At 34.2% G+C, this 11,792-nt stretch overlaps 1 protein-coding gene across 1 annotated transcript in view; it reads right to left on the bottom strand.

Annotated features, from left to right (window-relative positions):
- Kr-h1 (Kruppel homolog 1) overlaps positions 1-6,848 on the bottom strand; it is a 96,483-nt gene extending 89,635 nt beyond the window's left edge. The window contains exon 1 of the mRNA XM_017613206.1: positions 5,971-6,848. Within this exon, the coding sequence (XP_017468695.1) occupies positions 5,971-6,699 (729 nt within the window). The 5' untranslated portion in view covers positions 6,700-6,848. The remainder of the gene's footprint in view (positions 1-5,970) is intronic.
- Between the last annotated feature and the right edge of the window lie 4,944 nt (positions 6,849-11,792).

The following is an 11,792-nucleotide window of genomic DNA, read 5'->3' as shown; positions in this document are numbered from 1 at the left end:
TTCCATACCTCTGATTGTTTAGATGCGATTTTTTATATAAGTATGTAACTCCTCTATCGATGTATGCAGATGTATTCAAAAGCAGTAATCTGTCAAAGTAAAATTTGCAGATGTTCATGAAAGGTATGAAGCCTTCGGCATAGCCGAAGACAGCGCTGCTCTTACTTGTTTTTATTTAATTTCAACTTATTTAATGTTATTTTACTTTGTTTGTTTTTATTTTATTATATTGTTTTTATTTTTTTTATTTTTATTTTATTGCATAATGTTTATTTTCTTGATTTATTTCATTTTATTTTGAACATATGCAGTTTAACTTTCATGCTCACATACATGCATTCATAATGTAAATATAACAGCCTAAAAGTGTACTACAAATCTATTTCTTTAGAAAATGTACCTTTCAAGGATTTATGTATGGACGAAATATCGCAAAACTCATAAATTTCGAAGCACAACATTTTAGGTTTTAAAAAAGATATTTAGTTGAATGGAAAAATATTGCCACCTTCACTTTCAAATGAGTTATTCAATTTTCTACAAAAACGAATTATTCGTGATGAAACTACACAGCGAAAATAGCAAAAAACCGTGTTTTTCGCACCTTTGGGCTCCATTATCTCAAAAACCTAAGCTAATGGAGAAAATCGAATGCCAGATTCAGAATCTGCGCACCAAAAACCTTTAGAATAGTATACGCCAGCCCCAGGGTCTGAACTTTTTTTAAATTTTTTAGGCCTGTGTAATGATTAATATTCGTAGTGATTATTAATTAAAGCATGTTCTTTTAGATAACCGTTTAATGATGAAATACCGATATTACTTAAAAAAATTTAATTACTTGATTAATTTTAATTACATCATTATTTTGTTATTTTTGATCATTTTCAATTATTTTTGACTTGTTTTAATAACACGATTATAATTATTTGATTAATTTCTATTATTAATCATCAAGGCAAACTATAGACAAAAATTAAGAATATTTAATAACTGCTTGAATTATTTATTTATTGTATTCTTATCCAAATCTCAAATTTAAACATTAATGATTACTTTGTAAAATTTTAAAAAGAAAAGACTGAAATGTGCAAAGTTAATGAATTTAATTTATTTTAATGAAAACTTTTATTTTTATGTTAGTTCACTCAAAAATGAAAAATGTTTTCTTTTGGATATTCAATATTTTTAAAAAAGATAAAAATAACGCATTTATTGTACCTGAAAACTTTAACTTTTAATAACACTTAATGAAAATGCATTTACATTTATGTTCGAAAGTTTGAAATATTTATGTATTTGTTTTTCCTTTTAATTAATACTCAAAAAATTTAACACTTATTATTGGCAAATCTAAGGCTGCTAAATAAAAATGTGTAATATATTAAAGTGTACTTAATCAAACGTGTTTTATTGTATATTCTTGAATTCATATTATTTTGTGACTCCCAAAATAGTGGTTTTGGTCCCTAATTGAACTAGTATTTTTCTGTCTATTTTGAACTAGAGACTATGAGACTGGTATATTTCTGACCGAAATCTGACAATTGCCATCTCGAAGGACATCCGCATGTTAAAAATACCAGTTGATTGCAAGGAAAAAAGACAGTTGGCTGACTAGTTGGGCATGTGGTTCATACTAGTTGTGAGTTAGTTTACAACTAGTTCATATATAATAATAATATAATAATATAATTATATAAGCCGAAATCGATTCGCCACTTCTCTGCTTGCTATGTTTGAGTTCCGGTCGCTTATCGAAAAATGTTGCATGTGAAAGCAACAAAGCTAGCTAGCGAAGATGGACGATAGCGAGTTTGGGTGCACCTCATTGAGTTAGTTTGTTTCGCCACTCGCTAACTGTTGGCGAATCGCTGACGGCTATTCTTTGATATGATATCTACCGACGAGGTTGATGCCTAGACTAGGTTTTATAGAAAGTTTGATTATAGCAAAGGTGTCTTGACAAACAAGAAAGTAAGTTGATAAAAGCGTCATAAAGTACAAACGCGAAAAGTTGAATCGCCAAACTTTGCCATTCTGATTCTTCTTCTTCTTTTTTGGCGCTGTAACCGCTTAAGCGGTTTTGGCCGAGTTCAGCAAAGCACGCCATTCGTTTCTCTTCTGTGCCAACTGACGCCAATTGGAAACGCCAAGTGAAGCCAAGTCCTTCTCCACCTGATCTTTCCATCGCAGTGGGGGTCTACCTCTTCCTCTGCTACCACCAGCGGGTTCCGAGTCGAATACTTTCAGAGCTGGAGCGTCGGTGTCCATTCGAACGACATGACCAAGCCAGCGGAGCCGCTGTATTTTAATTCGCTGCACTATGTCCATATCGTTGTAAAGCTCATACAGCTCATCGTTCCATCGTCTGCGGTACTCGCCGTCGCCAACGCGTAAAGGACCGTAAATCTTCCGCAAAATCTTTCTCTCAAACACCCCAAGAGCCGCCTCATCGGATGTTGTCATTGTCCATGCTTCTGCGCCATATACCAGCACGGGCATGATGAGTGACTTATAGAGCGTGGTTTTCGTACGTCGAGAGAGGACTTTACTCCTGAATTGCCTACTCAGTCCAAAGTAGCACTTGTTGGCAAGAGTGATTCTACGTTGGATTTCAATGCTGACATTATTATCGGTGTTAATGCTGATTCCCAAGTAAACGAAATTCTCTACTTTCTCGAAATTGTAACTGTCAACAGTGACGTGGGTGCCAAGGCGCGAATGTGCTGACTGTTTATTTGATGACAGGAGATACTTCATCTTGTTCTCGTTTACCAACATCCCGCCATTCTGATTATTGCTGATAATTATACTTATCTGCTGAAAAAGTGGAGAAACAAAGCTAATTTTCCACTGACTGCTGATTTTGTGACCAGCGGCAACGGCAAAATTGAAAATAAATCTATTCTCGCCGAATTTCTTCGTATACCGCTGTGTATTTTAATTTTGACTGCGAACTTTCTTCCGACGATGTTCGCTCAGCGATTTGATTCTGTTTATACTTTAAATCTCCCAGTTCTCGCATTCTTCTTCTTCTTAAATAAAATAAATAAATAACAATAAATAAAAGCTATGAACTTTGTAATAGTGTATACTAGTGAACCCGCATGGCGTTAAGACGCCAAAAATTGAGTTTAATATTTTAAACAGATGGCAACACTATTCACAAACCTTAATAAATATCGCAAATGTTTCAAGTAAATTAGTCCATCCCTTTTTGAACGAAGAGAGGTCTCAAATGGCGTCGGTTTTTCATTTCCTCAAAATTCATGCCACCGTGCTCCGCTAAAAATGGTCGTAGCTTCAAAAAATAAAACCTTAATGCACATTTAGAATGACATTGCTGATCTGATGACCTTCATATTAAAGATCTGATGACCATAACAATAAAAAATATTTATTTATAAAAATTAACTCAAACTAATTTTTTCGGTATATTATGGGTTTATTCGAAAGAACATATATTCCCATTAGTTATGCAACGCGATTTCATCATGTGACTGTCTTCGCAGTAGCGCATCCTGTTAACCCAGTTCTCCAAGACCTTGTTGATGGTTTCTGGCTCTATCGTAAGAAATGCCTGACATACGCCTTAAAGGCCTGAATCGTTAATAGATTGTTCGCATAATATCGGTCCTTCACGTCATGGCACAAAAAAGTCTAAGGGCGAGAAATCGCGGCTCCGAGGGGGCCAATTGACTTCATCGAGACAGCTGATAACACAATTACCGAACGTTATCGATCAAAATAAAAATCGAATAGATGGCAACCCTATCAAAAAATATTTCCTTTCAAACTAAAGTCTTATTAAAACTGTTTCTTTTGCCACTCGTATTTTAATATTTCATTAAAATTGTGTAAAATCTGAATTAGGCTTTTCAAACAGGTGGCAACCTTCTGCGAAGCATTTTCAAACTGAAATCCTTTAAAGTTCTTTCGTCTGATACTTTGATACATAATTTAATTACCTGAAGAATTAAATTAAATTTAATTTTTTTATCACCTGGCAACTCTCCCAAACAGTTCAGATATAAATCCTAATTTATTTAACTTAACTTTTTTATTAACTTAATTTATTAAACTTAATAATTCATTTAAATTTAAAATTTTCAACAGCTGGCAACTCTCTTCAAACCATCAAACAAAATTCTGATGTTTAAACTGAAGATTTCTTAGCACTCTTTCGTTTAACACCCATATTTTAATACTGCATATAAATAAATTCGGTTTTGAAAGCAGGTGGTGACCCTTTTCAAAACATTCTCTAATTACTACCTTTTTAAACTCCTTTAGTATGGACCCCTATGGGGGAACATTTTGTAAATAACCTATGTAATTTCCCTGTTAAAAGCAGTTAAGAAGCAAAGCTTTTAATAACCATTTCGACTGATACGTACGGCAACTCTTTTCAAAAAAAAAACCTAATTGCGCATCTGCAACCAAGTCTTTTAATTTGACACCTCACTTTTAAAAATCGAGCGAAGGATGGGGATATGATGGTATTAATTTATAAATAATCTCAACTTGATTTTTTAAAAGGTGGCCATACTTTCCGGAAAAGTAAAAGCCTACTGCACATCTACATATCAAGCCCTTTTATTTGGTACCTCATTTTTGAAAATCAAACGAATGGTTCAGATCTGATGACCTGGACAAAAAGTCCTTTCGCGTATTATATATATAGATATAGTTAAATTCGACTTTTTAAACAGGTGACAGCCCTTTCGAAAAGTAGTTTCGCGCAAAGATATTCTTAAATATTCTTCGCCTAACATTGCGATACAAATTTTAATCAACTGATGAATTAAGTTGAGTTATATTAATTAAATATGTGGCATCTCCGCTAAATATAGTTCAGAAATAAAAAATTTTCAACCCAGCTTCGATTGATACCCATATTTTAATAATTCATTTAACTTATTTAATAATTTGAAATTAATTTTTAAACAGGTGGCAACCCTCTTCCAACACCTCAAAAATATTTTATGTGTTCAAACTAAAGTCTTCTTAATATTCTTTTGTTTCACATCATTATTTTGACATTTCATATAACTTCTGGATAAGTCAATTAAATTCGACATTGCAAGAAGGTGGCAACCCTCTTCAAAATATTTTCAAACGGGCACCTTCTGAAGCCCCTTTCGTTGTGCGCCCTTATGTGGAAACATATTTCTCCTAATTAATTTTCTTAATTCAAATTGAATTTAATTTTTTAAACAGGTGGCAACCCTCCTAAAGTTAAGTTAATACAAATATTTTCAAAACCCTTTCCACTGATACCCATTTTGTAATAATGGATTTTTTTTAGATGATTTGAATGCAATTTTTTAAAAGGTGGCAACTCTTTTCAAAAAACTAAAACCTTTTTGTATATCTGCAGTCCAAGAGTTTTAATTTGACACCTTATTTTGGAAAATCAAACGAACGGTGCTGTTATGACGGCATTGCTTATTATATAGTTTATATTCAATTGTTCCTTTCGAAAAATAAAACCAGTTCACACATTTACAGGTCAAGCGCTTTAATTTGACATCTCATTATTGAAAATCGGGCGAACGGTACAGATCTTTTATGCTGTACAAAAAATCTCTTCGCGTACTATATATGTATATAGATATGAGGCTCATCTAAATAATGCTAAAAAAATATAGTGTAAGTAAATGCATTCCTTATGCGCATTGTAAAATGTATGTATAATCCGTTTTATACTTAATTTTAGAAAATGATTCACTAAAAGCTCGCTAAAATACGATGTTCGAAATATATTTTTAATATATTTTTTTGTTTAATAATAAAGTATTATTATTTATTTTTTGTCTGAATATGTGAGTTTAGCTAAAATGGGTGCAATTGTGGCTAAGAAGAAGAGAAACTACCTTTAAATTATTGTGTCATGGGTCTAACTAGACTTGAGTTGTTCTTTCAGACGACCACAGATATTTATGTACATAAAATGCAGCCACTTACCAGCCTTGCGGGTACTGCAAATGTCTTTTGGCAAACATTGCACTGATATGGATCACCCCCAGCGACTCCAGCCATATCGGGTGTCTTCGGAATACTCGTTGGCACACCAGCCTCGGTAGTTTCACCCAATCTTGCAGCCTGCATAGCAACGCCACCCACCAATGCGGTGCTTTTCGCATGAGACTTGGTATGAGAAGTATGAGCCGATTTACTACCAAAGGTCATTCCACATTGTTCGCATTTGAATTGTGGCTTATTAACAGTTAGCTTGCGGCTTATTGCCGTTTGAGCGTTGGATGCGACTGTTATGCAACTATGGAAAGCTAGCGCTGTGGATTCGGAATTTGTTGATATTTCCGATATGGGGCGTCCATATAGACCAGCGTTAGGCTCCGATTTTATATTGGCATGTAAAGTAATATTTGATGCATGATTCGTAGAAAGATTCTTTGTGGAGGTTTGTGTTGTATTGCTAGGTATAATACTTGTGTGAGGTAATGGTGAAGATTCGTGTTGTTCTTGCAGCGTTATAGCGACATTTCCATACTGGTTATATACATTCGTAGTGCTTTGCTGCAACTGATGTTCCTGTTGTTTATGGGTTACGATTGCCGTTTCGAGGTTTGTCATTGTTTCAGAAGTGGTAACTGTTTGTAGCGGAGTGCAGAACTGCGCTTGGCTAGGCTTTTCTGTTTTAATCACCAGTGGGGTTGATTGGTAATAAACCATTTTTGGTTGTTCTGTATAAATAAGAGGAAAAAATTTACATATATTAATGGAATAGATTTTGTGGAATGCGTTGCAAAAAGTACAGCAGCTACTTTTTATATAGAGAGTAAATTTCTATTTTTATACTCAGGGACGGAAAACAACATCGTCACAAAAAAGTGGTGTGTGCTTTTAACCAGACCTACCTACTGACATGTATTTCGACCCACTGAATCCGAATCTGAATTGTGAATATTTTGCAATTTTTTCACAATTATTGTAATTAAGTCGAAATTTAGGAGGTGTACTAGTCAAACGGGCCTCAGATTCCGATTCAGTGGGTCGAAATACAGTCGTGTCTCTATATAGCGAACGCCCGATATAGTGAACACCGAATATTTACTCTAAATAGTGAACAATCGAAAGCCTCTAAATAGTGAACAAAATTTTAAAAGCAACGGCAAGCATAAATTGACAAAAAATACCAAATTTAACCGGAAATGAAAGCGGTTATTCCCTAAAATGTATCACTTTATGTTTATCACTAAAAAGCTGCTACTATTTGATGCTAATGTTTATTTGGTTCTTGTCGAGTTCCAACGCTTGTGAGTGAATGAGCGCTGTTTTACGTGTTTTTATTTTTATTTTTTGTGTGCTAATAAATTTAGCATTTAAATAATTTTCAAGTGTTATCATGTCTGCGAGGAAATTCCTTTCGTTGAAGCAAAAATCTGAAATTGTTGAAAAAATCGGAAATTTATGGTGTAACTGCAGACATCTTCATAGAATGGTTTCACCATTGCTTCGTCCCTCACGTTCATGAGTAATACATTTAAAATTCCTAACAGTTTTACCGAGTATTATTTCGTTTTTAATTGTTATTAGGTTCAAAATTATTTGCTACAAAAGGGTTTACCAACCAAAGCTATCCTATTGCTTGATAACGCCCCTAGCCATCCGCCAGAAGATGAACTTAAAACTGCTGATGGCTCAATATTCGTGGTTTATATGCCTCCAAATTTAACGCCTTTTATTCAGCCTATGGATCAAAATGTGATTCGCTTAACTAAGCTGTACTACAAAAAACATCTGCTGTTATTAGTTGTAGGAAAAGATGACATCACAAAATTTTTAAAAACTTTAACTTTTGAAGATGCTGTATCATTTTTAATGCTTGCTTGGAACCAGCTGAAGGCAAGTGTAACAGCGAAAGTTGGAAGCCTCTATTAGAATGTTTCAATGCCACAGAGCCAAATGAAAGCGAGGATGAAGACGATGATGTTCCTCTGAGCTTACTTCGCCAAAAAATATTGCAGGAAAAATATAAAGAAATCGATGATATACAGGGTCTGCTGCAAGTTGTAATACCGAAGGTAATTTTATTGACCCTATTGACATTCACCTGCCCATTTCGTTTTTATTTACTTTAATTGTCTTAGGAAACCTACACTGAAAATGATATATAAAATTGGAATACAATCGAAGACGACGAACCAATTGATTTAGAGAAAGATGCCGAGGATACTGCAGCAGCTGGTGATGATGACCAAGGCGAAGGACAGATCGGAAATCCTATAAAAGCCACTGAAGCTATTAAAAACTGACTACGCTGGCATAATAGTATTGAGAACTCTACGTGAAAAAGCGGTCCAAAAGTCAATTTCCTCATGCATGAAGCAAACATCTATTCGCGAATTCTTTCAATAAACATTCATATGTCCATTTATATTTTCCTAAGTATACATTTATTCCAAAGATCTGTTGCACTTACATACACAAACATGAATTTTGAGCAAATAAAACAAGTTTTTGAACAAAATAAGTCAACCTTAATATAGTGAACAACCTGGATGCTGTGAACAGGCCATGCAAAAATTAGTTCACTATATCCAGACACGACTGTCGGTAGGTGGGTCTGGTTAAAAGCACACACTTTATTGTGTGCCGGTGTATTCATTATTTTTTTAAATTATAACCAAAAAATCAACAAGTTGTAGTCATCGTAAAGCAATTTTAGCTAAACTCACGTATTTGTGTTCGTACGTCCTATTGTAATTTACAATGATTTCTATTTTTCGCAATTAACCCATAAAATTTAAAGATAATAATTGATATTTGATTTTTTTTTCACTCAAAGGAAATTATTACTTGATTTTCATTTTTTCGATCAAAGATAATAATTAAGTACTATTAAGTTTTATTTATTCAACTCAAAAGATATACCAGCTTGATTTCCGACATATTCTTTTCAGAGGTAGCGGCACCCTAATAAAAGGAATCACTCCCAAAATTCTCAGGTAAAAATTTCAGTTGGTTGGGTCTTAATGACCTTTTAAAGTAGCGAAACTTTCTCTATTAAGGCGTTAATGAAGCTCGATTTACCATACAAAATTTCAATTCTTAATTGTTTGATTAGTGCTTAATTGAGTGCTAATTGAATGAATCTTTTCATCCAACCCTGCTGGCTATGTTTAATTTTGACTTTGGGATGTGTTTATTAAGTAAAGTAAATATGTATTTTTATATGTATATGTATATTAAAAAATAAAAATAAAAATACCCATCAATAAACAAATTTAGCTATGCACTATGGTCTGGAAATCACTTTTTTGGCATAAATTATTAGAAACGAGATATGTCACTTAAGTTTTGCGTGTAGGCTTATTATGCTACATAAATAGAAGAAATAAAAATAATATAAAAATTTGAGGCGTGGCACGCCCACTCCACTCATGCAAATACAAAGAGTGATAGAATTCAACTACCAGTAAAGCTAGAAAAGCTAAATTTCGTATAAGGGGTCAAGGCATAAAATTGGTATATCTCACAAACCCCTTTGACCGATCTTAACAAAACTTAGTACATATAGTGTTTTGTAAACAAATGTATAAAAAGGTTAATGGCCTGAAAAATAAAGTAGGTTTAAAAACCTTTATAACTTGACGTTTTCATACATTTTTTTTTGTGAAGCTACTTTATTTTTACGAATAACAGGTCTATTCTGCGCTGGTAATAAACATTTTGTAACCGGTAAATAAAGTTCCTGTCAATTTTTAAACCCTTTTCGCATTCTGTGTACTCTGGTAACCGGTAAATTTTGTTACTATCTCATAAGCTGGTAACAAAGTATTGCCCCGTGAAATATGCAATGCCAGAATTCTTCATAGCTGAATTGCTGAATATTTTAACTGCGTTACCAACGTACTTAGAATCGCGGTGACAAGAACTTTTAACATTTTTTCGTAATAAAATTTTCCGGTTACAAAATCTTCGATAATGTGCAGAATTGAATGGTTAGGCTATAAATGTTTAATTCAGTAAATTGTTCAAAGTATAAGTATATGTTTTTACATCTGAAATGAGAGTGAAGTAATAAAATTAGTAGATTGACCTGAATATAATATAAACAAGTAAACAAGTCGGCTTCGCCCGAACATTAAATACCCGGCGCAAGTATTAATTAATTAATTATTTGTTTATTTATTTATTTATTTAGTCTACAGAAAAATGTTTTCTTACAGACAATTGAGATAAAAAGATTTAGATATTTAAGTATGTATGATACATTATAGAGTGAACTAATTATACATATTAACTTGTAAAGATAATAATGATATACAATAGCAATTTGGGCAGCTGGCGTGGCCTAGTCTCCAGTCTACTTTTGTGTGCGGCGGGCGGAAAGACCTAGTTTCCGCTCCGCGCTGTTTACAGGCCGTTGATCATGGTCGGAAAGGCCGAGCTTCCGATCCATGTTCCCGTAGTCATTACTTTGTATGTGAGGCAGGCGGAAAGTCCTAGTTTCCGCTCCGCGATCCCTGCTCGTATTGTCCTACGCGGTCGCGAAAATATACGAAGCCGTTACAATTGTACTAAGCAGTCATTGATATTGTGTAATTTTTTCGTTCACGGTTACAGATATTAGTTTATTTAGTTAACTTGTTGAGCAAACTTTTCCTTATTACAAAAAGCGATTCAGACGTGTCGAAGCAATCATAATGCTTGTTAAAATCTTGGCATAAACACCGAAAAGCATCATGCATTTCAAAGTTTGATTTTCAAATACTCAACACAACAGGTTTAAAATGTCTCGTGGGTCTTGTATTAATACAAAAATTTATCTCACTCAGTAAAAAGGGACTACTGACCATCCCTCTACGACTCTGAAGCGTCGGCAAATCTATAAGCTTCAGGCGATCCTTGTAGGGTGGGAGATTTTTAGACGAGTCCCAACATAAATTTTTGAGGGAAAATAACAAGAACTGTTTCTGCACTGATTCGAGCCTGTCACTATGAATTCGATAACTAGGATTCCATACTATAGATGGATACTCCAAAATCGGTCTAACTAGAGAGGTAAAGAGAACTTTAGTGACCTAAGGATCGTTGAACTCCTTGGCTCAGCGCTTAAGAAAAGCCAACAATCCTCTAGTCAATGAAATTGGTCACTTGCTCAACATTGTGGTCAGATATCATATATGAATTTGGGTAGAACGATTTTCTAGAGAAGGACATGAATTTACACTTTTTCAAATTGAGTGACATAGAATTTGCTTCCCACCACTCGAAAATGCAGGTTAGGTCAGCTTGCAAATGCTCCCTATCTTCTGCAGTACTAGTGTACTTAAAGAGCTTAACATCATCAGCGTACATTATGCATTTAAGCAAAGCTTCGCAATTCCTCTATAGTTTACGATGTTAGTCCTACTTCGATTTTTATAAACTGGCAAGATAAACGAATCCTTCCAGGAAGATGGGAAGACACCCTGTTTTAGGGAAGCATTAAAAATATTTGTCAGAGGCTTATACAAATACTCTGCACCACTTTTAAGAACACTTGTGGGTATACCGTCTGGGCCAGCTGTATATGAAATTTTCAAACAATTCAAATGAATGAGGACGTCCGCAGGAGATATCGATGGAATTCGGATGCAATCAAATGATGGCAGAAAGAGTGGGTAGCTACATAGATTCGAATTTAGTTGGGAAGATGTAGAACTGGCAGAGTAGTTTGACTCGAAGAAACCAGCAAACATATCGGCAATAATATTTTCGTCACTGGAAACTAAGTCATTTAACTTCAATGTTGAGGGATAACCGTTAGTCTTACGCTT

Source organism: Rhagoletis zephyria, unplaced genomic scaffold (assembly GCF_001687245.7).
Source record: "Rhagoletis zephyria isolate East Lansing unplaced genomic scaffold, Rhagoletis_zephyria_1.1 Rzeph_scaffold_00627, whole genome shotgun sequence".
In the NCBI taxonomy this organism is placed as follows: domain Eukaryota; kingdom Metazoa; phylum Arthropoda; class Insecta; order Diptera; family Tephritidae; genus Rhagoletis; species Rhagoletis zephyria.
This window is presented reverse-complemented; position numbering and strand designations above follow the sequence as displayed.